We start from the raw sequence: 28000 nt of genomic DNA, 5'->3' as shown, positions 1-28000 counted from the left end.
GGCCGTGAAAGTCGTGTCGGTGTGATGGGAGTGGGGGAAGAGGAGCTGCTGGCGGCGATGCTTTGGGACTCGAATTTGCGAGGGGGAGGCTGCGCTGCCCGGCCAGGCAGGGCCCGCAGCCTCGCTCCCTCCCCTCGGCATCCCTCCCTCTGTCCTGCATCCTCCTCTCTGTCCTTGGATCCTTCCCTCTGCCCTGCATCCTTCCCGCTGCCCCTCGGTGACAGCCCCGGGATGCCCGGCGCTCCGCTCCGCTCCGCTCCGCCGGGCACGGCGCGGCTCCGCCCCGCTCGGGAGGCGGCCGAGGGTTGTCCTGGTTGCCCTTTGGATCTGGGAGTGCTCCGCTTCCGCCGCCATTGCCTCTTCCTGCTGAGCTTCCTTGCCGGGCAGGGCTGCGGGGTTTAGCGAGCGATGACGACGGTGCGGAGAGAGACGTTCGGGAGGATGCCCCCGGAGGAGGGAGGCGGAGAGGTGGAGAAGTTCGTCTTACAGTCGGACAGCGTGAGAGTGGAGATCCTGTCTTTTGGGTGCATCATCGCCACTCTGGAGACAAAAGACAGGGATGGGCACTTTTCAGATGTTGTCCTAGGATTTGACACTTTAGAAGGTGGGTCTTAATATGTTTCTTTGGAAAAAAAAAAATTTAAAAAACCCCACAATCAGGCAATTTAAGCAGCACTTACTAGTTTATTGTGTGACCTGCTCATAAGGCCCCTTCCCCCCAAATCATGGGCTGAAGAGATGCAGTTCCTGCTGCGTCTCTGTGCTGCATGTGGAACAGGGACACTGGTGGCAGCGTGACACTCTGTTGGGACAGCTCTGAGTCATTCCTTGACTGGCAGTGAGTGACAGAGGCCTTTTCTTCGAGTCTGCAAAGAATACAAGATCCCATTAGGCTGTGTTAATTAAAGATGCGCACGACTAATGAGCTGGGACTGCAGTCACCCCTTTAGTCCTGGAGGGGAGCAGAGAGAGACCCCTCCGAGGCCATTAGCACTCCTGGAGACCGCCCATGGTGTTGCAGTGGTTCTGTTTGACCATGTACTGTTTCCCCGGGCAGGTTACACGAGGAAGCACCCATTCTTTGGTGCTGTCGTGGGCCGTGTTGCCAACAGGATTGCCAACGGGAGGTTCAGCCTGGACGGGAAGGAGTACCAGCTGTTCCTCAACAACGGGCCCAACAGCCTGCACGGAGGAGCCAAGGGATTTGACAAGGTGAAGATCCCGGTGTCCTGCCAGCGTACAGCCTGTGGGGCCGTGGCAAGAGGGTGTGATGTCTGCACCCCTGAAGCCTGTAGCATTCTCTGGTGGTTGCTGGGCTGAATCAGCTCAGAAAGTGCTGTGAGTGCAGAAATGGGGAAGTGAGACAGTTCCTGCGAGCTGCTGGGTTGGCTTGTCTTTGCCGGAGTTTGCAGGGCTCACTTCTGTCATCCTTGGATGCCGAGCTGAGGGTTGCTGTGCATCCTCTGTGCGACTGCAGCCCTGAGCCTCGGGAGCACAGTTCTGACAGGTTGTTCTGGGCAAGCTGCTGCCTCTACAGAGCCTGGCAGTGAGGACCCAGCCTCAGAAGCGATGGACGCTCCCCAGGCACAGCTGCACACCCTGGAGCGTGTCATTGAGTTGTGCCAGTGCCCAGAGAAAGTTTCCTGGGGAACAGTGGTCTTTCCATGCAGACTCATTTCCACCTGCAGTTTCACGGCTGTTACCTGCCCATAGCTCCTCCCAGAGTCAGAAGGACTGAGTTTGCAGAAGCTTATCATTGTTGTTTCCTTGTGGCAGCACTCCCAGGTAAGGGGAGAGCAGGGTGGTGCTGCAGCCTCAGTCATTGCATTGCCCCCATTGGTGCTGCTTTCATGCTGTGACAGCATCCCCCAGGCTCTCACCCTGACTCACAGCAGCGGGGGATTAGATCAGGCCTGCAAAACGCCCCAGGATCCAGGATCACTGTCTCTCCTTCCCAGCACTCCCCTATGACCTCCTGAGATGAAACAACCTTTCCCTGGCCCCAGGGCACTCCTCTTGTTCTCTCTCCTCCCAAGAGCTGCTGCTCAAGTCAGGTATTTGTGGTGAGATGGTGAGAGCAGTGGAGCACCTCTTCTCTTGAAAGCCTTGCTGATAACCCTGCTGGATTGCAGGGCAGGCTCTGAAGTCTCTGCTTTTGTTGGATCAAGTGCATTTGTAACCAGCAAGTAGCTGATCCCCCATTTCCCCCAAAGAGCAAGTGAATGTGTTGGTGCAGCTGCTTTCGTGGGGTTAATGGTTTGGGGCTTTTTTTGTGGAAGGAATCCAGGCTGATGAGAAAAAAGCCAGGGTGCCTGAAAAAAAAATCACAGTGTGAACTGGCATCATGGTGGGATGAAATGCTCCTCATCAGCCTTAGAAAAAAAGGAGTACTGGGGATGGCTTGGCTGTTGTACCCCCAAAGAGAACAGTTTGGTTGGTTTAAGGTTTTTTTATACACCCTGACACCTGTGATCTCGAGCTGAAAACATGCATTTCTTTGTGACAGCGCTTTCAGGCTGTCTTCTACAGGCAGGGGATGTGGTCTCTTCTTCTGCTTCTTCACCCTGCTTGCTGAAGGCTCACCAGCTTGCTGGGGACAAGGCACTGACATCTCCCAGCCAGAGCTTTGTGTCTTCTGGCCCACAGGGCACACTTGGACACCTGCCTAAGACCCCCTCCAGCCAGGAAACCATCACTGTTCAGATACAGTGAGCCCTAACTGGTCGGCCCTAACAAAAACAACACATGCTGGCATTTGGCTGTGATTATCTTGGTCATCTTCTGCTCCTGCAGACATCAGTGCTGTGGTCAGTACACAGTCTGATGAGAGCAGCTTGCAGCTGCACGTACAGGGCAGCACTGTGTGACCCCACTGCTGGGAGACTTCAGAAAATAACTCTCTTATCTTAGAAAAGAATTGTGATACCTGTATGTTTCCTTGACTTTTTCTTCAAAGAACTCAAAAAGAAACTCGTATTTTAAAAACCGCAGCATCCTTGCAGCCGTGGGAGCTGCAGTCAAACTGCAGGCTGTGCAGGAGGGCCTGCTCTGCAGCCAGGTGTATTTGGCACCCTCAGGTTCTGTGTTTGCTGAAAATGCTAGCTTTTGACCGTGCCCCACATCGGTGATCTCTGTGTAGGGCGTGAGAGGGATCAGCTCCACAGTGATATCTGACCCCTGCTCCTAAATCTGTCCACTTTGATTAGACAGTAACTGTTCCTTGGGGAAATGTGAAGCTCCAGAGAGCCTCGTGTGTTGCACATCCATCCTCTCAGCACGGGGCCCATGGCCAGGGCCAAACAGGCTGTCTGGGCAGCTGTGTACAGTGTGCTGGCTTGCTTCTCTTGCCAGCATGTTTGGCTCCAAGCAGAGCGCTGGTGCTGGTCTCTGGCAGGGAGAAGAACCGGAGAAGTCCCAGCTCTCTGGATGTGTCTGACAGCACATCTGGTACCATCGAACCCAACCCAGCCCCTGGGCAGGAGCTCCCAGTGTGTTCTTGGCTGGCAGCTTGTTGAAGTGGTGTTGCACATGAGAAGATCCATGGAAAGGGGGTTAAGTCCAGCTTCGGTGCAAAAATCAGACATGTGGACTCTCGGGCACAGCCTAACACAGGTTGGAACTGCCTCGTTTCCAAACTGCCTCGTTTGTTTGGCTGCTCAGTGGAAAGCTTGTTCCCTGCTGGGGGTCCTGGCTGACCAAGAGCAGGCTGGTGCTTGTGTTTTCTTTGGAAAGGTAACTGAAAAAGCCATTGTTTCAGTGCAGCATGCCTTGAGTGCCTTCTGTTTTTAGCCTGGGGAAGGAGGGAAGGGCACCTGTGGGTTCCTTGTCTTCTTCTCTGTCGGAGTCGGGATTAAATGCTCAAAATGGTGTTTCGTGTTGGGACTGAGATGTTTATTAATTCTTATCTATGTTACAGTCTCACAAGTTGTGAGTGCTAGCTAACAAAGTGAAAAATGGCTCTGTCTCTATCTCTCTACAAGGCCTTTTAAGAACAAACTGTCCAATTAAGAAATGACACCTAAATTATTTTTACTTTTAACCCAATAACCAACCACCCCTGGCCTGCAATGTGGATTTTTCTACCCAATTAAAAAATATCATCCAAATTCATGAAGAGGAAAGTGAAAAAGAAGGACTCAGCCTCTGCCCTAAATCCTCCATCTTGCTTTATATCTATTACTATATTTCTAAACCCTTAAACTCTGAGTTTCCCACCCTGTGCTATCACACACTTCTATTCAAACTCCACACCCACAATCCCAGTGCTGTCACTCCATTTTGGAGCCTTTTCCACGGGCTCAGGTCCAATGCAGTGTTTGCTTGGGGGTCAGTGCCTGTGAGCACAGAAAGCCTGGAACTCTCAGTGCCCAGGGTTCCCACAGGCACCGCGTTCCCGTTCCTGTCCCACTGACGCCGTGCTCCTTGCAGGTTCTCTGGAGCCCCCAGGTGCTCCCCAATGGTGTCCGCTTCTTCCGGCTGAGCCCCGACGGCGAGGAAGGCTACCCTGGTGACCTGAAAGTCTGGGTGACCTACACCCTCAGTGGCAGGGAGCTGGCCATCAACTACCAGGCCCAGACCAGCAAGACAACCCCCATCAGCCTGACAAACCACGCCTACTTCAACCTGGCAGGGCAGGTAAAGTGTGGGGAGATGGACTCCACACTGCAGGGGAAGAAAGCCTGGGGACCCCTGGGATGATCGCTGGGACCCCTGGGATGTCTGGGGACACAGCCTGGGTTTGGGGACACAGCAGTGAGGGTCGTCTCTTTGCATCATGGGCTGCATGCAGGAACATCACATGGACCTCAGCTGAGGACACGTCTCAGTGCTTCTTGAACAGAGACATCCGGCTGGGAATGTTGACTCTCCTGTTGTGTGCAACTGGGCAGTTTCGGTCTCTCCTGGTCCCTTGGGAAGATTCTGGAGGAGCTGCAGAGCTGGCATGCCCTAGTGGTGGCCTGGCATTTCTTAGCTGTATTGTTTTGGTGTTTCTGAGAGGGTGAGAGCAGGGCCTGGACTGGCAGGTCAAAATGGGCAGAAGAAACATCATGGAAAGGGGATGAGAGATAGCCAGGATTGCAGACTAGCAAGGCTGCAGCAGCAGGATGCAGAGGGCTCCCACACACCCATACAGGGTTTTATCAACCACATGGATGGTGAATTGCAGATGTGTCTTAATCTCACAGTTTGTAACTGGGCTTTGAGGAGAAGGATCTGAGAAATAAAGTGTTGCTGGGCAGAGCCATGGGATAATACAGCGCAATCACATTTGGATGTGAGACAAAGGCCCTTAAGAGTGTTGGTGAGAGACATCCCAGCCCCTCTGAGCAGGAGCTGTGCGCAGGCTGCTGCCCTGAGGATGGCTGTGCAGTTGTTGGTTACCCTCTGCTGGTGCCCCAGAGGTGCAGAAATACCAACACCTGCAGCGTGCAACCCAGGCGTGTTCCAGAGCAACAGGAGACCTTTGGGCAGGGAATTGCTGCTCAGACTAGATAGTGACCTGAAGGCTCAGCTTTGAGCCCGCTCCCCTTCCAGCCCAGCAGGTTCCCTGCCAGCATTGCTGAGGCTGTGGAAGAGGAGGAGGAGCACAGCCCGCAGCAATGCAGATGAGACAGGAGGATGGGTTGCAGTTCCCCTTGCTTGCTTCCTTCCCCTTCTTGCCCTTCTTGCCACTGCTGTGTGCTCATGCCGCAGCATGTTTTGGCTAGCCAGTCTGCAGGGTGGTAGTGAGGTACAAGGACAGATTGGTGGGCTCATCCCTGTGGGATTTACAGCTCCTAGGGCCCGTGAAGGTTTTTACCTTGCCAGTACCTTTGTCCTGTGCCCAAGGTCAAGGTGGAATGGGGGCCGGGAGGTGCTCCAGGCACTACCAGATCATTGGGGCACCACTGGGGACTGTCACTTCACAACTGTGCTCAGGGCTGCTTGGGCAGTGGCTGCAGCAGGAATGCCAGCATCTCCCACCATCCTGCAGGGCTCCCGGGATGTCTATGACCACGAGATCTCCATTGAAGCAGATTCCTACCTGCCTGTGGACGACACCAAGATCCCCACTGGTGGGTGTGGCAGTGATCTTTGTGAGCAGTGTTGGTGGGTGTGGGCAGCAGCACTGCCTGCCAAGGGGGACACACCAGCACCCAGGGGACCCCCTCACCTTTGGCTTCACTGCCACTGCCCCTGGGCAGGGTGGGCAGAGCCAGGTGCTGGTGACTGGCTCCATCAGCAGCCCCAGGGAGAAGGCAGGAGCAGCAGGAACTGGGGCCAGGGCACATGGGGTGTGAGGCTGTTGTGTGGGTCCATCCAGGAGACAAGATTCCAGTGGCACCTGGAGTGGATTCTCTGTTCCGGGTGGCTGCTGCTCAGCTTGGTGTGCCATGCTTGTGCACAAGGAGGGGAAGAGCTCAAGGCCATTCCCAGCCCAGAGCCCTGCTTCTCCCTGCTGCTTTCACCATGGGGCTGTTTCACGTCTTGGCTGTGGCCAGCTTGCTACCCCTTCCTTTCGCAGTTCCTTCTTGTGTGGGCAGCCTTAGTCCTGGGGTGAAGATAAGATTTGTGCAATTGTTAGAGTCAGACCCCTTGTGTGCAATGCCTGCTGTATTTTATGTAAGTGTCTGAATTGGAAGGGTTTCGGGTTTTTTGCAAGGTGATTATTCTGCCCTCCATGCAAAACCCCCCACGCTGCTTTGCACTGTGTTTAGTACGTCCTGGGGTGGTTTGTGCTGCTTTATCTCAGGGCACTGTATGCCCACAGCAGCCTTAACAAGGACAAGAGAGAAAACTGGCTTTGTACGTGTGCAATCTTCGTGTGTTTTCCTGCTCCTTGTCCGTGCTTTGTCCCTGCTAAGGACAGCAGTATCCCCGGGGGCTGCCAGCTGTGCCGTGTGTCCCAACCCAAGCCGCACGGCTTTGCTGGCAGGTGGGTGAGTGGCTGAGCCTGCTGTTCTTGCTTAGGGGAGGTGGCTGCCGTGCAGGGCACTGGGTTCGATCTCCGGCAGCCCGTGGAGCTGGGCAAGCACTTGCAGAAGTTTCACCTGGACGGCTTCGACCACAACTTCTGCCTGCACCAGGGGCAGGACCGACGCCTTGTGGCCAGGTAGGGTGGGCATTGACAGGCGACCCCACGCCTGGAGCCGGTCCCCAGCCGTTCAGCCAGTCCCACGTCATCCTCCGCCGGCATCTCCGCAGGGTTTTCCACCCGCCCAGCGGCAGGACCATGGAGGTTCACACCACCCAGCCTGGCATCCAGTTTTACACCGGGAACAACCTGGATGGCTCCCTGAAGGGCAAAGGTGCTGCCACGTACCCCAAGCACTCGGCTTTCTGCCTGGAAACCCAGAACTGGCCCGACGCTGTCAACAAGGTGAGCTGTCCCTTCCCCTGCCGCGGTTCCTTGGGACACACCCCCAGCACCTCCAGTAGATGTGTGCTTGTCGAGGGGACACCGCAGACACCAGAAGTGAGGCAGGCACAGGTGCCAGTGGCTTTGGACAGGGTCAGGCAGCGCAGCAGGGACTGGCCCCGTGCAGCCCAGCTTCCCAAAGGTGAGGGGTCTAGAGCAGATGGCCCCGCTGGGGGATTGCCACATCCTCTTAAACCTGAGTCATTCCTCACGGCCTGACTGAGCCAGCGGTAGGATTCGCCACTGGCAAGTGCTGGCTGGTTACACACTGCTGCTGGAAATGGCTGGGGGGCTGTGGGAATGTGCCTTGGGAAGAACAAAGGGATGTAGCCATGGAATGTGCTCACAGTCACTGACGTGCTGCTGCTTCTCACCAGCCTCACTTCCCCAAAGTCCTGCTCCATCCGGGTGAGGAGTACAACCACACCACGTGGCTCGTGTTCAACACTGCTTGAGGAGAAGGGCTGCCCACTCCCACCACTGAGAGGGGTGAGTGCATCCAGCTGGGAGCCTTTTCCCTCCTCTGTGGTTTTCACCTGTGGTTTCTGCTGGCTTCAACTCTCTCACACCACCTCTGTTGCTGTCTGGTCTGTGCAAAGCTCTCACACTCTGTCCAGCCTCTCACCCTGGGCACTGGGATTTGTTTTGGAGTAAAAATGCCAGGGCCGTGGCATGTCACAGCTCCAACTACAGCAGTGGAATATCTGGTAATACATGTGTGGAATGTGTGGGAAGGCTGATGCAGTTGTGATTGTTTGTTACAACATCTGCTATTCCCATCAAAGTGCTCTGTCTAAGTGGTGTGCAGTGCTCATGAGGGACAGCTTTAAGGAGTGTGTTGGGATTATCCCAGCTGGCTGCCCTGGATCCCCTGTGCTCTGCCTTGGTTGCTGAAGTGAAGTGGGCACACCCCTTTAGTCTTGAATGTACAACTGCCGGAGAAAACCCATCCTCCTAACACTGTTTCCACATGAAATCTCCAAAACCCTGTATCAGAAAACTCTCTGATGAAAACCTCCATGATTCTGAGGCTTCAGGAAAATTGGCACAAGCCAGGGGGTGACAGCACCATGCTAATTAGGGAGCTGATAGCCTGCTCCCAAGGGAAACAGGTAGAGTCCTCCTGCCTGGCACAGCGTGCCTGGCACTTCAGCCTCAGCTCCACCTTCCCCTGTCATGCTGCTGCACCCAGGGCCTGCAGCTCTTCACCATGCTTCCTCAGCTGCAGAGGTGCAGGAATGCCCTTGTCCCCAAGGGAAGTGCCTGCTGGCCACTGGGCTTGCAGACATGGCAGATGTGTCACAGTCAGTTCTGCCAGCCTGACACGGGAAGCAGCGCCCTGCTACTCTCCTGTCACACACAGTAGTGGTGATGTTGTCTGTGAGGGCTGCTATCCCTTGGAAAGCACGGCCCACCAACTGGGAACACAGGAGAACCCCATTTCCCTCATCAGAGTGGGGTTTGCCCACCCCTCTGGAGACCTTCCCTGTCCCCCACCCGCAGCCATCCTGCGTGGGGTGTGCACTCCCTGCCGGAGGCACAGGGACACCAGTCACACAACACACCCCTGTGTCAGGGCACCTTGTCCAACTGCTCACAAACACTGTGGAATTCATGGCGAAATCCTGCCAAACTCACTTTTGGACAGCACAGAAGCACAGGTGCCACCTCTGTCACTGCTCCCCCTCTGCACCTTACAAGTGCTGGCTGTCCTTAGGAGTGGCTGCACCAGCACAGCCCTGCTCCTTGCTCATGTTCTCACACCTGGGTTTAGAGGAAGCCCGGCCCCCCTAGAGAAACCCTGGGCTCTTCTGCTCAGTCTTCCAGTGTCTGGGTACTGAAGAACAGGTACCAGTAGAGCTGTCGTGTCAGTCTGCAGGTTTATTGTGCAGCAGGTTTGCCTTGAGGGTACAGAAAAGGTGAAATTGCAGAGCAGCGGCATCCGTGCGCCTCTCACCAGGTACAGACACACAACCAGTAAAATATTGCAAACACGGATCACAGGCTTCAGGCACCTGGGCTCAGTCACTGCAGGGTCACGCTTGTGCCAGCCCTGCTCTGGGATTTGGTGAGTGTGTTCACAATCCACCTGAACACCAACGGCCACGGTGTGCCCCAGCGAGGATCCAAGCACAGCGAGGACCAGGCTAAGGGCCAGAGGATGCTGCTGCAGATCTGGAACATCTAGAGGATCTGGAGGATCCAGACCTTCAGGATCTGCACTGCTGACTCATCCACTGGAAAAGCTCCATGCTGTCATTATTGACAGGAACCATGCATTACTCCAGGTGTAACAAAGTTCATCGTGTAACTTTATTTAGGCTGTTGTGCTGTGGTTTACACAGTGGAAGCAAACTGCCATGATAGATTTCACTGGAAGGCAAAACAGGCCTGGCTTTCCATTTCAGGGCTTACTTGCTGCTGAAACTGGCCTTTATTTCTGCCAGACAGCTAATCCCATCAAAGGGAAAAGATGCTTTTCTCCCCTCTGCCTACCAGTGTTTTGTTCACAGTCCAACATTGTTGCCAGTCCCTTGCTGTGCTCTGTGTTGAAGTGCTTTTTCATGCAGTTCCTTCATACAGGATGAGGACAGTTGACACACAAATACTCCTGCAGGTTGTGTATCTGCTCTGAGAAGTTGGCATCATTCAACAAAGCCATCTCCAGGACAGGGGCTGCTTTACAACCATACCAGTTTTATGTGACACAGCTTAGAACTCCTGAGGGCAGCTGAGAAATGTGCATTTTAAGGATCTTCCCTCAAAAAAGGAAAACACATCTTGAGATATTTTAGTAAGTTTTCTTTGTATCAACAGCCTAAGGAACTAAAATATGCAACAAGTAGCAATTATCAAGTTATTAATTTTTTCTATTACCTTTAGAGGTTTCTGAAGATGTTATTTGCTTAAAAGATGTGTTTTGGAGGGAAGTTTATCCTTAGATTTTTGGGGCATCTGATATCAACAGTCACAAACACCAGAGAATGAGCTTTGCAGGATAAGCAGATCAGCCAGAAAAATGAATGCCCACTAAATATCAAGGAATGAAAAGGGCATTTTTTTATCCATCTGCAGACAGAGATGGATTTTAAATTCCATTTCAAGGAGAGCAGGAGCTGATCCTTTCACCAAAGACCATTCAGCAGTAGATGTGAAAAGTGACTCCCTTGCGAAGACACCAGCTGGCATCAGTGATTCCCATTTTAGACATTTTTCATCCACGTCACATGGCACACAGCTAAAATTACTCAAACGTTAACAGAAGCAGCAGGGTTACTACAGAGAAGTTTTAGTTAAAAATACACATTTTATTTCAATGTGCCAATAAAAAAGTCCCACATTTTCATATCACAGGAAGTTAATTCATACAATAAAAAGAGACCTGTGCTAGTCTATTGGTGTGACTAACTCAGAGGACCCAGATCATGCCAAATTTTAGTTGATATACTCTTCTATCTACATTCTTACATTTACAAAGACACCACAAAATCCCTTATAATAATGTAAGCAAAATAACTTTCTTCCTAAAAGATTTAACTTCATAATTTTAATCCATTCTTTCAGGACTTGCACTTCGTTGAGGGCTTCCTGATGGTGAACGGCTGAAAGGAAAAGAATCCACAATTAACATTTCAGTAGTGGCTTAGGAATCACACACAGGAAAAAGCAACATGAGTACAGCCAGACTGGCTCCCTTTGAGCACTCCTTTTAAATAAAATAACCAATGACTATTGACCAAAGTTGCTGATCTGGAGAGAACGCTTTTGTTCTTTGCTGTTCTTTTTAAAAGGAGATCACTGTAAGGCCATCTAAAAAGTATTACTTATAGTGACCTCCCAAGGGGCAAGGTAATTCTTCCCTGTTCTGATACAGCAGCTTGTCAAAACCTGCCATGGTGACCACTCAGCATTAATGAGCACTTACTCATGCCCTCGTGATTGATTGACACTAAAGTTGTAAAAATGAACTATTAAAGAATTCTAATTAGGGAAAAAAATGCTCCTGATTCTGTCACTACACATATTCTACACATTACTCTGTGCATACACAGAGAGAGAGAAGACTATTTATTGACTTAGTGGGAAAGAAAAGCTGATCTAACAGCAGTGAACACAGCAAGCTTGATTTTCCATTCCTGACTGCTGTGCCAGGTCACTCCACTCTACCTTTCCCAATGTCAAGGCAGCCTTTGATGAGACTGAAAGCTGATTTCCTGGTTTATTCTATGCTTTAAGCTCATCAGTCTCCGTGCAATAAAGCTGTCAGTGAACCAAAAGGAACAGGGGGGCAAAGACAAGACACTGCCACATAACCCTGAGGATTTATCACCACATATTCGTATTACCATACAGGAATCCACAACCATTACTGCTGTGAAAGAGACCTCAGCAAAATCCCTTTGCAGCGCTTTCCTACAAGCAGCAGCCAAGCTCCTCAGCAGAGATCAGGGCGGACACTACAATGCCAGCTCTGTGGAGCCTATGCCATTAGCAGGGACAACAACGTACCTTCTCTTTGGAGATGGTGACCGGGACTTTGACCGGCTGTCAAAACAGAACAGCAGCAACGCGGCTTTAGTGTCAAATGCGACTTTTATGTGTGAAAAACCCAACCCAGCAGAAGTAAACTACAGCAATCTAGCCAGAAGGGCTTTCCAGTGGTAGTTTTCAGATCAACCTTTACTCTGGCAGGGATTCTCCGTTCATTTAGCATGGAGATGCATTTTAAGTATCTTTCTTCGGCAGACAAACAAAAACAAGGGGTGGTACTAAGGTGAGGCTTTGAGAAAAGCAACATCACCAGATTGGTGGTTTATGAAAAGCATTAGCAAAGCTCAAACTCTTTATCTGATAGAAAAAGTTAACAGAACTGAGCACAAAGGCACAAGAAATGAGTATTATGTTGGAAACTAGGAAGGGTTAATGAAAACTGAGAGCCAGGCAAGGAACTTGTTCCAAAGAGCTGCAGAGGAAATGTTACCATTTCTGTCCTATCAGAAAGAAATTAGCTGGGGACCCACGTTGGGGGGATATTCTTCTACAGGACCAGGCTCTGTTCATCATGCAAACCTAAATCTGAGATGCTAATACAGGCTCCCTGTGTGCGTGCTCACCTCTTAGCTGGCGAGCCAGACTTTGATCTGCCATGAGACCTAGACCTGCAAGAAAGAAGACAGCTCAGCAGGGAAACAGAGCATGCAGGTTCCCCTGTTTGGGACAGCAGCATCCACTGAATCCTGCAGGTTTCCAAAGAAGCCTTTTTACATGCACGCTGCACATGCTGCTCTGTACTTTGGTCCCTTGCTGATGATCAGTGTTTGCTGATGCAGGTGGCAGGAACACAGGAACAACCCAAATCCTGACCAGTATTTTCACAGAGTTAAACAGAAGCCATGCTCTAAACTTGCAGGTTTTATTAGACTTGAGCGATATCTGCCACTGCAGTTGCAGACAGCTCATTCCAACGGGTATCTTCTCTGTGAAGTTCATCTTATATATCCACTTGCTTCAAGTGTTTTTTTAACACTGTCCTGCCTGAAAGGCTCACTGAAATTTTGAGGTCCCCCAAGGAAGTGTTCTACATTCCACAACCACTTCCAGATGTGTGCTGTGACACTGTCAAACCAGCAAATGTCATGTACTCCTTTAGTGTGTCTCCCTCATGAACCCAGAGCCTGTCTCTGGGTGCAATGCATTCCTTGGACTCTTCTGTAAAGAAATAATCTTTCAATTGCATGGGCACAATTCTTTTGCCACTTCTGTCTAGTTGTTAACTTCCTACTCTTCAGTCACTTAATCCCTCCTTACAATGGAAAGTGTCACACAATAGAAATGTCACTGCAAGTATCCTCTACCCTGCAGAAAGCCAGCCTGGTACCAAAATGAGAAAACAATGGTGGTAAAATCAAGATGTTTTCCTCTTTGGCAGTCTGCTGACTGTAGCTGTTTCCTGCTCATCACTGACGGTGAACAGTGGTAAGCCGTGATTAAGTCATGTTGGAACAACCAGTGTAAGATTCAACACGGTTCAGGCACAGGTGTACCCAGTCAGAGAAAGGCACTGCTCTACTGCCTCGGGCAACCTTCTTCTCTCCTGACCAGCCTCTGGACCATTTGTGTAAGTTTCTGCTCTTAATTAAACCAGCCTTTCCCTTAAAGCTCCCATCACTGCTTGCTGTCCATCCTCAGACAATGCCGCCTTCAGCTGTGGCTTTTCTACCTGCTCCCTTTGGCTGAAGCTGTCCTGTGTCTTGCTGTGTTTCTTCCTGGTTGCAAAGGGCAGCCATTAAAACCAGCACAGCAGGCACGGGGCCATAAGCAATCCCACATCCAGAGCAGAATTTCCATTTATTCTTGTACTTGTTGAAGACACCCAGTTAGCCCTGCTGCCAGACAAGGCTCCATGAAGCACAGGCTGCACGCACTTACATCAAATAAAGTTTAAGGGAACAAACGGGATCCCGTGTTCCTTTAAAATCTGTTACTCTTGTGACACCGTTATTGGTACAAAATAATTCTGACAGGTGTTTATCTCAAATTAGAAACAGCTCCAGCAGATTGACACTGATATTCAACAGAGCTGGAATTGCTGCTGTAACACTCAGAGCACCAGCAAGCCCTTCAAGACTTGCCTGGCTGCAGACAATACAGCATTAACACACTACTGGAAGGGCATCCTGCTTTCTCTGAAAAATAATGGGAAGAATCCACAATCTCGAAGAAACTTTTGAGATTCATTCTACATTTGTTAGCTGCTAACGAAACCTGACCAAACCGGTATTTGTGATGACTATGGGGACCTAGATGTGAGTGGTGTGCAAAAGAAAAGGAGGAAGAACAATCTTCTGCACAGCTTTTTAGAACTACACACCCCTTAGTTAGTGGAGGGAAAATACATCATTTCCCGGAGAAAAACCGTAACAGTTGTTAGAGAGCCTAATGAGACTTTTCAGCACCTTTTAACAACTATCTCCAAGCACATACCTGCTTCGGGGCCATGTAACAGATCTGGATCTAGATCTGGATCTTGATCTAGACCTGAAATTAAAACACTGAGATCAATTAAAAAGAAGCAAACTCGAGCAGAAGTGATGACAATTACAACACTATATAAATAAATGTCTACATGAGAATTGACATGACCTACATGATCACAGAGCTACATTATCATTAGACATTTTAGACAAAGATATTCAGTCATGGGAGATGCCACTGTCTCAGGGTAAGATCTCAAAACTCATCAGCATGCCTGTTAATTTAATTGGGATTATCAGAAACTTCTTAAAGCATGCTGACTTCTAGAGCTCTTTTGAAATCTGCTATCTAATACATTTGGAATCTAATTGAAAGAAGAAAACACCACGAGTAAATCACGCAGCCTTTTAAAAACCAGCACTAATTACCTGGATCTCTTCAAGGAAGCCGAGCGGGACCGGCGGGGAGACACGGACCTAGACCTACGAGGAGACATGGACCTGGACCTGCGGTAGGAGGCTGACCTGGACCTGCAGAGAAAGCAATCCCAAGAGTTGTACAAGTGTAGCTTTCTCTGGGAAAAGGCAGCAACAGGAATAAAAGGCAAACTCGAACACACCTCCTGCCACGGCTGCGACTGCGTGACCGCGAGTACCTCCTTCCTCGGGACCTCGAGCGGGATCTGGAGCGGGACCTGGGTTTAGGTTAGAGAAAACAGGTATCAGCAGACAGCTGCAGCAACCGGCGCATCTGAGGCCCTGCTGAAGTCAGAACTTTTTTTCAGACAACTAAAGAACTAGCATCTGTCAGTTGGAAAAATGTCTGGGCCTACTTGTCTTGAGCATTTTTTACTACCTAGAAAAATGTTAAAGCTGAATTACATTGCAGAATTACATTAGAATAGAAAACACTGTAATGCGTATTTAAAATAAACCTTGCAAGTTTGCAGGTCGACCCTCTTTGGCCCAAGGTCTAGCAGATCTAGACGATCTAGAAGTATCTATAGGCGAGCGCTGCATCTAGGTAGGAGTTCTCTTCAATCTAACGACGATCAAACTGACAGCCCAATGAGCCAGGGTGAGGCTTGATTGACGCAAGAAGATTTTTCTAGGTGGGAATGTGGTCAATCTGGTGTTCCTCTTTCTAAACCGGAGGGGGGGCCCCAATTGAAAGCCAAATTTACTGTTACGGCGGTCACCGTCTCAAATTTTCTGCCCTTAAAGAATAAGGTGAAGCTACGTGTAGATGGCTCGAGGGGATCTGGCCTCTTATGCTGATCACCTCAAGGTCTAGGAGGATCTTAAGTGTCGGATTTGCAAGGCGCCTCAGCATGAAATCTTAAGGCTCGTGACATTCTGAATCAAGGCGACTGACTCAAACGAAGAAACCTGAAAGGTTTTGACCAGGTTGATTATTAAGATATTAACATTTGATAGAAATAGCAACAAATTGTAATATACACCTATACATTTATTCTAGCGTTACAGTTTAAAGAAAACCGGTGTAACATTGTGTTCTTTGCTAACAAGAACTACACAAAGCCAGCTGGCGAAGCAAGGCGGCCGCCCCGGCCCCGCACGTACCTGCTCCTCCTCCGCCGGCTATAGCGGTGGCAGTCATAGGCATAGTGGCCTTTCTCACCGCACTCGTAGCATCTGTCGTTGGGGTCGAAGGGGCGCCGGGCAGGGGGCCGGTCGTAGCGGGAGCGGCGCGGCATCCCCGTGGATACTTCCACCCTGACCCTGGAGCCGCAGATGACCCTGCAACGAGTCCACGAAGGCTCTGGGTTAAACCCCGCAGTCTGTGACAGAACTACAGAAGCACCGGGACCAGAGAGACGAACCCCGACTGTCTCTCAGCAGCCTCGGAAATGGACACGTACTTCCCGTCAAGTCCACGGACGGCATCTTCAGCATCGCGGGGATCTTCGAACTCCACGAAGGCGAACCCGGGCGGGTTCCTGGCGATCCACACGGTTCTCAGCGGTCCGTAATAGCTGAAGGCTCTCTCCAGCTCGCCTTTGCCGGCGCCCGTGCCCAGGTTGCCCACGTACACCTTGGTCTCTGCGGGGGGAGCGGGGCCGGGGCTCAGCGCGGGCTCAGCCCCAGCCCCGGCCCCGCCCTCCCCCGGCCGCCGCCATCTTGTCCGCGCGGCCCCTTCCCGCCTTCCCCGCGAGCGCCGCGCGCCCGGCCGCGCGCCCTCCCCCGCGGCCGCTGACGCAAAATGGCGGCGGCGACAACGGCGGCGCCCGCCGCATCGTCTCCGTCCCCTCTCCGCCGGCGCCCGCCGGCCGCCCGGCCCCCCGCGGCAATCGCCTCTCTCCCGCGCCCGTCTCGCCTTCCCGCCCGCGCAGCCGCCCGCCGCCCGCGGCCCCCGGGAGCTCTCACCGCCTCCATAGCGGCCGTAACGCGACATCCCGACGGCTCCGCCGCCCGCGCGCACGCGCCGCCGCACGCGCCTGCCCCCTGCCCCGCTCCCCCGCCTCCCCCGCGGAGCCGCGCATGCGCGCGGGGCCGGCTCCGGAACGGGAACTGGGCCTTCGGTAGGGATTGGGGGAGTCAGCGGGAATGGGAGAAGCTCTCTCCGAGAAAGCCGGCTCCCGGTGCTGCCGGTGATCGCCTGCCCATGGAAGGGATGCCAGCAGCGCCTTCCTGTCCTGAGTGGAAGCAGTCCTTGGACGCATCCAGTATTGGAGGCGATATCCCCATCAGCTGGTGCGCAGCCGCCTCTGGAGTGCAGGCCAGTGCTCGTTCTTAGAGCGAAAACAATCAGATTTGCTCTGCCTGCTTTCTAATAAACGAGCTGTGACTGAAAGAAGGCAGCAGCTGAGTGCAGTGGCACAAGCCGTTCACACACAGTCCCTGTAGTACTGGAGAGGCTGAATTGAGACTCCCAAAAAGAAAGGGAAAAAAAAAGGAAATTGCCTCTTTAAACCTGCAAAATCTGACTACCTCATTTTATTCCCTTTATATCTGCTTGTGCTAGCACTCCCAGAACCACTGCCTGCCGGCTTTCACAAACGACTGGCAAATCACCGAGTTGATGCCTGCTTTGGTTCATCCATGGGAAGCTCTGCACGAGCGCTGCTGAAACAGAGCAGGTGTGCGGTGGGGTTGGAATCAATTCCTCACCTTCACAGCGGCACGGAAAGCTCGCTAAAAGCAACTCAAAACCACCTCATTTTTATGTAGCAGATGGACAGAGCGCGCATGCTTGGCGTGTGGAGGCGGCAATCTCCTGCCCCAGCAGGAGCATCCCGGGAGCAAACGCAGCTCCAGAGGCGCGGAAGGCAGCGGGATTGAAGTTCCACCCGCCCCGACTCCTTGTTTGTTGACCCGGCCTGATGCGTGCACGCCCGTGTGTCATTTCCGTGCCCCCGCAGCCGTAAAACTCCGTAGCGGAGCACCGGGGCACGCGTGCCGGGGGAAGGCGCGGGGCGGCGGCGCCAGGAAGCGGCGGTGCCGCCCCGGGCAGCGCCCAGGGGCCCTGGGCCGAACGCGAACGGGAACCGGGGCCGGTGAGCGGGAAACAGGGACGGGAAACCGGGGGGGGCCCGGGGCCGAGCTGGGCTGTGCGGGCTCTCCCTGCCGGGAAGGCATTCCCGGGAAACAAAGCGCCCTCCCTGCGGCCCTTGGTGCTCCCCGAGCCGAGCTGCGCCCTTGGCTCTGCGGCCCCGCTGGCGGGGGAGCGCGGGGACGGGAATGCTGGGCTGGGAAAAAGAGTGCACGGCACTTGCTGGTGCTCCAGCCTCGGGGGAGAGGAGAGAGCACGGAGCTAGGCGCTGAACTTTCACTTCCAAGGTTTTGTAAGAAGGCAGAGCAATAGATGGAGCGTTGGATGCAACGGGGAAGCGTAAGGTTACCAGAAGAGTGGGGTTTGAGGCTTGGCTGTGTGCCTTTAAAAAGAAGCGGCGTCCCTGGGGAATTTCAGAAGTGCAGCTTTATGCAAACCACTTGTGTGAATGTCTGCTTTAAAAAAGGCAAATTTTGCCTAAGACAAATCTTTACGTGGAGGCAAACCCAGTTTGACAAAGAGCAAAGCACAAAGATTGACTGCATCTGCTGATTGATCTGGTTGTTTTCTAGGTCCTGCATGTGGGAAATATGAATGACTGGCAGAGAAAAAGCCCTCTAGACTGGGAAACGTATGTGAACAAATTGGTGAAAGTTGTTGCAGTTGAGAAACACGAATATGAAGGATGGGTTTTAACAGTTGACCCGGTTTCTGCCACGTGAGTACCAAAGCTTTTCTTTCTGTAAAATTAATAAAAACCAATTTTTTTTAGGAAGAGAAGAGATTCCAAGGATGAAGCAAACTTACTTGGCACAAAAATGGCATAATAACGTGTTAAGCTGCAGCTTCTGCTGAAGGCTGCAGCTTCCTTATCTCCTGGTTTCTACTTCCTCTGCACCTCATCTCTGGCTGAGCACGGGAAACTAAAAAGTCCTTGATTTAGAATAAGCACTGCTTAGCAACAACCAAAATATCAGCGTGCTAGGAATGTTATTCTCACTGTAAATTCAATTATTCCCACTCAGCACTGTGCCAGCTTCTAGGAAAATTGCTAAGAAAATCAACTCTACCAGCTGAATGCATGTGTTCAAGGTGAAAGTTCACAGCTTGCAGCCAAGGCTTCAGCAATAAGCAAGTAAAGCTAAGTGAAGAGCATATTAAATCACACAGCATTATAATTGCAAGCTACTTACTCTTATTTAAAGCTTACATATTAAACTATACTGTTACCTCTCAGCAATCCATGCGCTAAGGATTGCTTTTAATAATAGACCAAACCCTGCTTTACGAAGAGTGCAGGAGTGTTTCCAGTGCTTTAGGTGCTGAAATCCTTAGCCTTTGTCCAGAGTTCCTGCACTGATGCCTGGCTTTCCACTCCAGCCAGAGAGCCAGGAAGCTGTAGAGGCTTCTTTGGAGAGCAAGCAGGGGAAATCAGGGGCACTGGACAGGAAGTGCTGCCACACATCTCTGGTAGCCCAAGTGCATAACTTGTAAACAGGGTTTGAAAGGCAGAACACACCAGGGAATGGGTAGAAATTTGTCTCCTTGCTCCCCGAGCTCTTTCACACCTTACTGTTTGTGAGCTTGTCCCACATGAACACGGGACGGAGGCTGAGAACGAAAGCATTCAGCTTCTGATGTGTTTCAGAAGAATTGGTCGTTGGTTCAGCTCTGGAGTACTCCAGTAATCTCCTGAAGTTTCTTATCGTTTTGGTAAGAAAGGTGTTTGCAGCTGTGAGGGATTCTGGTGATGGTCCAGGCTGAAATCAAAGCATATCTCACTGGACACATCCCAAAAAGTCATTACTTCCACTAATGGTGGCAACAACAGGCTAGTGAAGTGCTGGCATCAAGTTCTGGAATTTCACTTCCCACAGGAGGAAGAAAATGGTTTCTGATGCTCTTTGTTGATGTATGAGGGAGAGATCCTAGAAATATAACCAGCTGCCTTCCCACTTGCATTTTAGGACTTCTGGGATGCAAGTGCCCTTGGGAAATGGCCAGGCTTCCACACTGTGAGCCTGAGCCTTCTGTAGTGTGTTCTTGTTGTACTTTCATTTCACAAACTGGCAACAGTCACTTAAAAAAAAATAATTCTTTTGGCAATGGTCAATAAATATCGCTGTTTTTTCAGTAGAAGGTTCTGGTGTTGTTAGCTGCCTTCAGCGTTCAAAGCGCTGTATGTATGAAGGTATCACTGTTTCTGAATGTTGAAATGTTTTAGGTTCTTCAGCACACAAAGGAAAGCTGCACAGAAATATTTAGCTTTCCAGACCTGACTTTATTTTTCCCAAGCAAAGTGTACATTGATGTTCTCCATAGTGTCCAGAGTAGTTTCAGATCCATGACCAGCAATTGCCTGCAGAGCCCCACATTTTCAGTACTTTAAGGGTATAGCAGCATGCTTTTCAAAGGAAGATGCTGCGTGCTGGATATTGCCTCAATACCTGGGTTAGGCTGCTGCTAACGAGCTCATTATCTCCAAAACCTTGGAGGCTGCTTCTCAGCCTCCAGTTAAGAACAGGGACTTAGACAATCTTCTTTCCTTGACAGCATCGTCCTCGCAACATTCCCAGAGAACGAGAAAGGGTCCCTGTCGTTCGTCATGGGCCACGCCGTCCAAAAGGTGGAAATACTGCGGGAAGGGGACGGGGACACGGAGCAGCGCCTCGCTCGCATCCTTGCGCCCCAGGAGAGCCCAGCCTACAGCCCGGAGGAGCTGGACAGGAGGAAGAACGCCTTGAAGGCTTGGCTGGAGACAAACCACATCCCGGTGGGCGAGCAGGGGGAGCGGGGCAGGACGCTGAGCGTGGCGGGGGTGCTGAGCATCGAGCCCCCGTACGGCCCCGAGCAGTGCAGCAGCGCCAACGAGATCATCCTGGCCCGCGTGCAGGGCTTGCTGCAAGGCTACCTCGAGCAGCAGCCCTGCTGAGGGACCCTCCTGTCCCCAGGAACTCTCCCGGCACCAGTAGTCACCGTTTGCAGAAATGCTGCAATTTCTGTAATTGCGGAAATGTTTTAGGTACTTCTGTCTAAGCACAAGCGGGGTTTTTTTGTGCGCTGTTTTTGTTAGAAGCAAGCCGTTGGACAGTGCTGATGTATTAAACTGGTTTGTCATTTTAACCTGTCAGTTTACAATTTGTAAGAGATGATATGTATGATACATTTAAACTCTTTTCCCTTTAAAACTAATTTACTTACCTAGTGCTGCAGGCATGTTTATTTCAACTGCTTACCAGATTCTTTTCTTTTTGGAAATTTAGAATTATGACACCTGGACTTCCCAAACCAAATTTTAAAAAATGTTTAGAAGGCTGTTTTGTTTTGTTGTTTTTGTGGCTGGTTGTTTGTTTGTTTTTCCCACTACTTTTCTCCTGGTTTAGAACACAAATTACAATGTATGTCCGAGTTTGTAACATTTTTAGGGAAGGTTAGCAGGGAAATAGCAAGTTTTAAAACCATTACCTGTGTGTATTTGTTATTTTAGAGCAGCAGTGCTTGGAAAACCAGTGTTCCCTAAAAGGAAAACCTGTTGCAATTCATTAAATTTGTTTCTTAAGGCTGTTTCTAGTTTATGCCAACACACAATGCAGGAATGTGATGATTCCTGAGATCATTAATGCAGCGAGCAACATTTAGAGCCCTCATTTATCTCATTGCATTTGTTCTGCTTTATTAGAAGATGAGCACATTAGTATGTTCAAATGCAGAGGGAAAGTCTGCCTAACCCTTGTTCCTGAAAGGCTCTCCTCAATCCTGCTGGGATTTATCTAAAATTACTTTGAATCTGTCGAGTTTGTGTTGATTTTTTTTCTTAAGAAATGTCTACTGTACCTCCATTCCTGTGTGTCTCACTGGAAAGGTTGGGAGATGTCCACACTCAACAGCTCCAGCTGCATGTCGGATCTGAAGGGATAAACCAGGGCCTGAACTCCCCAGGCTGGTTGGGATGGATCTGAGGTGTGAGCCATCACAAGACATTTGGAGGACTTTGGGAATTCACCACTTCTGGCCGTGGAACAAGGACCGTGGTACCAGCTCCTTCACCCTCAGTACAGGCAGAAGCCATGAGGGGTCACACATGAGGGGTGCATAACACAAGTGGCTCCTTCAGGACCGGACAGGAGCTCTCACTGGGAGCTGGCGAGGGCGAGCGTGTGCCCGGGAGGAGCCTGGGCGCAGCCCGTGCCTCACGTCCCCTCAGCTCCCCTCATGTCCCCTCAGCTCCCCTCAGGCCGGCGCGCGGGGCCGCCCTGGCCGCCGCGCGGGGACCGCCTCTCGCGAGAGCCGCGCGCGCCGAGGCGCGGGCCCCGCCTGCCCCGCCCCGCACGGCCCGGCCCCCGCGCGGCGCGCAGGCGCAGCGGCTCTTCTTCTATATAAGGGTCGTGCCCGGCCGGGTCCGCGCTGTCGTCGGGAGGATGTCGCGATACGGGCGATATGGTATTGGCGGCGGAGATCCTGGGGAGGCTCAGACTTGCGTGGGGGCTTCTGCTGTGGGCAGGGGGGCGAGGGGAAGCTGGCCGGAAGGGCGGCGTTCGTGCCGCTCCCTCCGGCGGTGGGAGAGGGGGATCGCTCCCGTATCAGCGGCCGCTGAGAGGGGCGGCGGCGGCGGCGGCGGGAGGGAGGGGGACACCGGGGGCGCCCGGCGCGGCCGCGGGGTCCGTGGGGGGCGGGCGGGCGCGGCGGGAGCGCTCTAAGATGGACGCGGTGTCAAAGATGGCGGCGGGGAGAGGGCGGGGGAGCGGCGGCCGCGCGCGCGGCACTGACATGGCGGCCGCGTGTCCCCCCAGAGACCAAGGTGTACGTGGGCAACCTGGGCACGGGCGCCGGCAAAGGCGAGCTGGAGAGAGCCTTCAGCTACTACGGACCGCTGAGAACCGTGTGGATCGCCAGGAACCCGCCCGGGTTCGCCTTCGTGGAGTTCGAAGATCCCCGCGATGCTGAAGATGCTGTGCTTGGCCTCGATGGGAAGTACGTGCGTGCCCGGAACTTCTTCGAGGGCGGCTCGATCTCCTTCCCCCGCACCAGTCGTGGATTTCTCGTGTTCGTTGCTTGAGCGCATCACGGGAAATGTTCCTTTGGCTAACAGCTGCTGTGTCTCACAGGATAATATGCGGCTCCAGGGTCAGGGTGGAAGTATCCACGGGGATGCCGCGCCGCTCCCGCTACGACCGGCCCCCTGCCCGGCGCCCCTTCGACCCCAACGACAGATGCTACGAGTGCGGTGAGAAAGGCCACTATGCCTATGACTGCCACCGCTATAGCCGGCGGAGGAGGAGCAGGTACGTGCGGGGCCGGGGCGGCCGCCTTGCTTCGCCAGCTGGCTTTGTGTAGTTCTTGTTAGCAAAGAACACAATGTTACACCGGTTTTAACTCTTAATTGTCGTAAGTCAACAGGTGTATATCACAAAAAAAAATTTTTTTTTTGCTAATACATATAAAATGTTAATATCTTAATAATCAACCTGGTCAAAACCTTTCAGGTTTCTTCGTTTGAGTCAGTCGCCTTGATTCAGAATGTCACGAGCCTTAAGATTTCATGCTGAGGCGCCTTGCAAATCCGACACTTAAGATCCTCCTAGACCTTGAGGTGATCAGCATAAGAGGCCAGATCCCCTCGAGCCATCTACACGTAGCTTCACCTTATTCTTTAAGGGCAGAAAATTTGAGACGGTGACCGCCGTAACAGTAAATTTGGCTTTCAATTGGGGCCCCCCTCCGGTTTAGAAAGAGGAACACCAGATTGACCACATTCCCACCTAGAAAAATCTTCTTGCGTCAATCAAGCCTCACCCTGGCTCATTGGGCTGTCAGTTTGATCGTCGTTAGATTGAAGAGAACTCCTACCTAGATGCAGCGCTCGCCTATAGATACTTCTAGATCGTCTAGATCTGCTAGACCTTGGGCCAAAGAGGGTCGACCTGCAAACTTGCAAGGTTTATTTTAAATACGCATTACAGTGTTTTCTATTCTAATGTAATTCTGCAATGTAATTCAGCTTTAACATTTTTCTAGGTAGTAAAAATGCTCAAGACAAGTAGGCCCAGACATTTTTCCAACTGACAGATGCTAGTGGTGTGGTTTTGTTTGGTTTGGTTTGGTTTTTGGTTTTTCTTTTTTTTTACTTTATTTTTAAATTCTCTTTTTAGTTGTCTGAAAAAAAGTTCTGACTTCAGCAGGGCCTCAGATGCGCCGGTTGCTGCAGCTGTCTGCTGATACCTGTTTTCTCTAACCTAAACCCAGGTCCCGCTCCAGATCCCGCTCGAGGTCCCGAGGAAGGAGGTACTCGCGGTCACGCAGTCGCAGCCGTGGTAGGAGGTAGGGCTCTGCTTTCTGTGCTTTTATTCCCACTCCTCCCTTTGGGGCCCCCTCCTTCCTTCTCTGTTGTGGAAGCACCTTGTAGTGATGGGTTGGTTTTCCCTTTGTTTTGTAGGTCCAGGTCAGCTTCCTACCGCAGGTCCAGGTCCATCTCTCCTCGCAGATACAGATCCTTCTCACCCCGCAGGTCCCGCTCGGGTTCTATAAGAAGATCGAGGTATGTGGATGCTGTCAATCCCACAGCATTGCTGAAGGGCACATAACTTGGAGCTGAAATATAAAATATCTAGAGTATATATAATGTAATCAGTAAGGGTTTTTTTCAGTTTGTATGTTGCGAGGAACCTTTGTGGTGTTAAATGCATTAGACCTACTCTGCGTAATTTGTTAAAAATTTAAGCATATAATTTTGGAACTGCTGTTTCTGAGGTTTTATTTCTCTTTCTGTCCTTGTACCAAAGTTAGAGCCTTGCTCTGTGGTTAAGGTTTCCAGATTCAGCTTGGAGTGTACAGGCTGTAATTGCTGAGTCCAGTAAGACAGTGGGATTCATTTGGCAAAGGTGCTACAGCCATCTGATAATAAAAATTACTTCTGCAATACCAATAGTCCAACAAAGTTCTCAATCTTCTGGGACATTTACAGTAGCTGGTTTGTGTCTCACCTGTATGAAGCATGTGATAGTAGAGCTTTCACTGTTTTTTCCCCAGATCTAGGTCCAGGTCACGCTCCAGGTCCCGGTCTGTTGTGTGGCCTCGAAGCAGGTGAGATGCTTGTTCACTTGCTTTAATTCAAACCAGTAATGGTTTTGGAATATTGTTTGATTGGGGTGGTGTATTGTTTCTTTTTGGTTTGTTTGTTTCCTTTTTTTTTTTTTTTTTTTTTTTTTTCCTCCTTCCCTGGGGGAATTTGTCTGGAAGCACTTAAAAGGTTGTCCAGCAGAGCAATATTTGCGCTTAATAATTTACGCCTTCTCACAGACAAAAGTAGCAGTGTACAATTTAAGGTCTGTGGAGAGAGTTTTTAAAAACAAGTTAATTCTTAGGTGTGTAGTAAATTGAGGATGGTTTTGTGTGCTGTGCTGCCTTTTACTTGGCAGTGGAAGAGATGCTGAGTAGCAGTTCTGGGTGGTTGAGAGCATTCCCACCTTCAGTAACCATGATCTAGTAAAAAGTTCCTTGTATGGGGGAAATGGGACAGACAGTGGCTCAGGACAGTGACCAGGAAGGTTTCAAAGCAGGGGCACGTAACGTTTTGTTTAACATGTGCCAGCAGTGTCCTTGGAGAATTTCCCTGAGTTAATAAGCCAGGTAAAAGTGACTCTTGATTACCTTCCAAAAACAGTTGTGTGCAGAAATAGAGTAGAAGTATTTTTGGCTTTTTTGGCCAAGCTTGTTGAATGGAGCGTTCTAATGTCGAGTGATACCCTAAGTTCTGATCCTCTAGGAAGACTTTTTTTTTAAGTAACAGCAAATATTTGAGTTGATAAAGTAGCATAATAAATGTGGGAGGAAAGTCTCACTCTAGATTCAAGTAGATTTTAATTCCTGAGATAAATTTGGAATAGTTTACTCACTAGTAGCCAGCAGGTGCAAAATCTATATCATGCTTGCACAAAGTTGGCATTGGGAACTTGAGCTGAAGAATGCACCAGCTCTTCAGCACACGTGCTTACCTGTGGCCGATTCCAGGCTCTTAATGTAAAATACTTCCTAAAATGACACTTGAAACTATTCTTCCCTTTCTAGAAGGGATACTTGCAGGTAGGAGAAAAGTGTGGGAGTCTGGTCTGGTGTTTTGTGGAACTGGCAGCTGAGGCTTTGCTGGGGAGCTTCCTGTGCTTGCACTTGTGCCTTCTGATGAGTGGGGTCTGCAGTAAGAGCTGAAGGATTCCCTGGGGAGGTCCCAGCACCAGAACCTTCCCTCTGTGGTTGGTGCTGCTGCCTGGGGTGAATTTGCTGTTGCTGGTGTAGCTAACTCTCAATGTGTTTGCATGCCCACTGGCTGCTTTGCTGAGCTTTATTTTTCTCCTGTTGTAGGTCTGAGTCTCATGGTAGATCTAAATCTGGCTTACCTGCTAAAAGGTGAGCGATCAAATACAAGTACCACTCAGTTGGTTTTCGTTTTGGTTGGTGGGGTTTTTTGTGGGGTCCTTTGGTTTTTTCCTCATGATTCAAATTATCTGTTTGGACCAGTATTTCAGTTGCAGGGTTGTTTTTTTTATACTTTTCATAGCTGATTTTAAAAACATTTTTCATACATTATGGGTTTTTTTCCTAACATCTGATTTTTTTTTTTTTTTTTTTTTTTTTTTTTTTTTTTTTTTTTTGTGGGATAACAGGCAATTCTTCCAGGATTTTGCATACAGACATTTTTCACTCATTATCACAAAATATTTTTGACAGGATTTGATGCATATTTTCTCCTGGCTTTGTTCTCCAATGTCCGTAGTTCTCCCTCTCCCTAACTCTGCTCGATTCACTGCTCCTGCTTTGCAGGGTTACTGTGATTTACAGCAGCTCTGGAGCTGTGTGTTGCTCTTCTCCCGAGGGCTTCCAGCATTTTTCCTTCTCACCTGCAGCTTCTCGCTTAAAGTAACTGGGTACACTTGCTACCAGCAGTGTCAGTGCATTTAACATCATCAAATTGTTCTGCTTTTAAATGGCCAGAAGTGGTTACTGAGAGCACCCGTGTGTACCAAGCACACTGACTGGGGTTTGTTTGTTTGTTTGTTTTTAAACAGCCGCTCAAAGTCCAGATCACCATCTCCAAAGAGAAGGTAGGAATGTCTTACAACTGGAGTCTGTCCCATGATTCAATAGCACTTGAGCTGGAGCAGTTCCTAGAGAAGTTAACTTGGGAAAGGATAAAAGCTCAGGTTTTTTTACTTTCCTAAATCTGTTGATCTGTAAGAAGATGAGTTGTTTATGGGCATTTCCTGCTGCTGGTAGTCAGAATGCTATGATAGTAATTGCTGAGGAAGCCTGCTTTAATGAAATGTTTCTGAGGAATTTAGAATCTAGGGGACAAGTAATGTAAGGTGTGGAGCAAGCCACAAAAATGGTGTAGGATTAAATTCCTGCTGGTGACTCCTGCAGGCTCAGGAATTCCCAGCTGCCAAGCTGCTCTGAGCTCCATGTAGGAAGTTTTCCTGTAGTACCAGAGAATTAGGTGCTGGAATTGAGATTCTGAGCAGGCTTGATGGCTCAGCTCTCTTAATTAGTCTTCAGCTTTCAAGCTTAAAGCAGTTTTTAAGTTAAAGTGTCAAACATAACACTTCTTTCATTATTTGAGAACTGTAAGTGAAAATAGGGGCAGAATTCCAGAGGAAGCCTGGGGTAGCATGCACTGTTTCTGTTGGTTTTGCCATATGAGTTGTTCTTAATGGCTTGTTGTCTTTTTCTCTTTTCAGTCACTCACCATCAGGAAGCCCTTGAAGGAATGAAAGTCCTGGAAGAATGGGCTCAAGACTAAAAAGTTTAGTAAAAAATTATTTTGTTTACATTATAAGGGATTTTGTGATGTAAGGGCTTAGTCCTAGAAGGCTGTTTCTATTGACTAGCAATTGGCATGAATCTCTATCTTCTAAAAGTCTTGTTAGCAGACTAATACCAAACTCTTCTGTTGTGTTTGTGTTCTGTGATCTGAAAATGGTGGGCTTTTTTTTTTTTTTTTTTTTTTATTGGTGCATTGCAATAAACTGCATTTCTAACTAAGAAATCAATTGTGATAATGGTATTTGGGATGGGGGAGCAGGCAGTGTTGTCCCTAGAGTGAAAAACAGCGGGCAGGTACAT

At 50.4% G+C, this 28000-nt stretch overlaps 4 protein-coding genes across 13 annotated transcripts; 3 read left to right on the top strand and 1 right to left on the bottom strand.

The window, feature by feature from the left end:
• Positions 1 to 285: 285 nt before the first annotated feature.
• On the top strand, positions 286 to 11388 carry GALM (galactose mutarotase). Its single transcript, XM_040057899.2, has 8 exons — positions 286 to 604; positions 1058 to 1212; positions 4429 to 4635; positions 5975 to 6056; positions 6952 to 7093; positions 7186 to 7360; positions 7777 to 7888; positions 10964 to 11388. The coding sequence occupies exons 1-7, from the start codon at positions 409 to 411 to the stop codon at positions 7852 to 7854; spliced, it is 1035 nt and encodes a 344-aa protein (XP_039913833.1). The 5' UTR covers positions 286 to 408; the 3' UTR covers positions 7855 to 7888; positions 10964 to 11388.
• SRSF7 (serine and arginine rich splicing factor 7) lies at positions 10687 to 16816 on the bottom strand. The gene is made up of 9 exons (XM_040057900.1): positions 16762 to 16816; positions 16257 to 16437; positions 15958 to 16134; positions 14994 to 15068; positions 14803 to 14904; positions 14384 to 14437; positions 12514 to 12558; positions 11909 to 11944; positions 10687 to 11001 (listed from the first exon to the last, which is right to left on the bottom strand). The coding sequence occupies exons 1-9, from the start codon at positions 16787 to 16789 to the stop codon at positions 10947 to 10949; spliced, it is 753 nt and encodes a 250-aa protein (XP_039913834.1). The 5' UTR covers positions 16790 to 16816; the 3' UTR covers positions 10687 to 10946.
• An 81-nt stretch (positions 16817 to 16897) lies between these two features.
• On the top strand, positions 16898 to 21673 carry GEMIN6 (gem nuclear organelle associated protein 6). Of its 9 annotated transcripts, XM_040058867.2 has the most exons (5): positions 16951 to 17088; positions 17360 to 17474; positions 17566 to 17891; positions 18460 to 18605; positions 20441 to 21673. In XM_040058867.2, exons 4-5 carry the CDS (start codon positions 18478 to 18480, stop codon positions 20817 to 20819), a joined length of 507 nt encoding a protein of 168 aa, XP_039914801.1. In that variant the 5' UTR covers positions 16951 to 17088; positions 17360 to 17474; positions 17566 to 17891; positions 18460 to 18477; the 3' UTR covers positions 20820 to 21673. The 9 variants fall into 9 exon arrangements, with proteins under 9 accessions (XP_039914803.1, XP_039914794.1, XP_039914801.1 ...); XM_040058865.2 differs by having other exon boundaries at positions 17360 to 17891; XM_040058864.1 differs by having other exon boundaries at positions 16970 to 17474.
• Positions 21674 to 22213: 540 nt separating this feature from the next.
• Positions 22214 to 27923, top strand: LOC120749806 (serine/arginine-rich splicing factor 7-like). 2 transcript variants are annotated; one of them, XM_040057541.1, is made up of 9 exons: positions 22214 to 22327; positions 22678 to 22858; positions 22993 to 23169; positions 24131 to 24205; positions 24321 to 24422; positions 24914 to 24967; positions 26243 to 26287; positions 26947 to 26982; positions 27616 to 27923. In XM_040057541.1, exons 1-9 carry the CDS (start codon positions 22306 to 22308, stop codon positions 27638 to 27640), a joined length of 717 nt encoding a protein of 238 aa, XP_039913475.1. In that variant the 5' UTR covers positions 22214 to 22305; the 3' UTR covers positions 27641 to 27923. The 2 variants fall into 2 exon arrangements, with proteins under 2 accessions (XP_039913475.1, XP_039913476.1); XM_040057542.2 differs by lacking the exon at positions 26243 to 26287.
• Positions 27924 to 28000: the final 77 nt, after the last annotated feature.

This window comes from Hirundo rustica, chromosome 3 (assembly GCF_015227805.2).
Source record: "Hirundo rustica isolate bHirRus1 chromosome 3, bHirRus1.pri.v3, whole genome shotgun sequence".
In the NCBI taxonomy this organism is placed as follows: domain Eukaryota; kingdom Metazoa; phylum Chordata; class Aves; order Passeriformes; family Hirundinidae; genus Hirundo; species Hirundo rustica.
Note: the sequence above shows the minus strand (reverse complement) of the source record. Positions and strands in the feature narration are given on the sequence as shown.

Bases quoted from the DNA above. Each gene is read 5' to 3' on its own strand.
- SRSF7 (XM_040057900.1), bottom strand. From the start codon at position 16,789: ATGTCGCGTTACGGCCGCTATGGAGGCG. The intron at 11,945-12,513 runs GTGAGCACGCAC...CTGTTTTGACAG, and splicing joins TCTGGCTCGCCAGCTAAGAG to CCGGTCAAAGTCCCGGTCAC. The intron at 11,002-11,908 runs GTACGTTGTTGT...TTTTCCTTTCAG, and splicing joins TCACCATCTCCAAAGAGAAG to CCGTTCACCATCAGGAAGCC.
- LOC120749806 (XM_040057541.1), top strand. From the start codon at position 22,306: ATGTCGCGATACGGGCGATATG. The intron at 23,170-24,130 runs GTACGTGCGGGG...ACCTAAACCCAG, and splicing joins AGCCGGCGGAGGAGGAGCAG to GTCCCGCTCCAGATCCCGCT. The intron at 24,206-24,320 runs GTAGGGCTCTGC...TTTGTTTTGTAG, and splicing joins AGTCGCAGCCGTGGTAGGAG to GTCCAGGTCAGCTTCCTACC.
- GEMIN6 (XM_040058860.2), top strand. From the start codon at position 17,000: ATGGAAGGGATGCCAGCAGCGCCTTCCTGTCCTGAGTGGAAGCAGTCC. The intron at 17,114-18,459 runs GCCAGTGCTCGT...GTTGTTTTCTAG, and splicing joins CAGCCGCCTCTGGAGTGCAG to GTCCTGCATGTGGGAAATAT. The intron at 18,606-20,440 runs GTGAGTACCAAA...TTTCCTTGACAG, and splicing joins GTTGACCCGGTTTCTGCCAC to CATCGTCCTCGCAACATTCC.
- GALM (XM_040057899.2), top strand. From the start codon at position 409: ATGACGACGGTGCGGAGAGAGACGTTCGGGAGGATGCCCCCGGAGGAG. The intron at 1,213-4,428 runs GTGAAGATCCCG...TGCTCCTTGCAG, and splicing joins GAGCCAAGGGATTTGACAAG to GTTCTCTGGAGCCCCCAGGT. The intron at 6,057-6,951 runs GTGGGTGTGGCA...GTTCTTGCTTAG, and splicing joins CGACACCAAGATCCCCACTG to GGGAGGTGGCTGCCGTGCAG.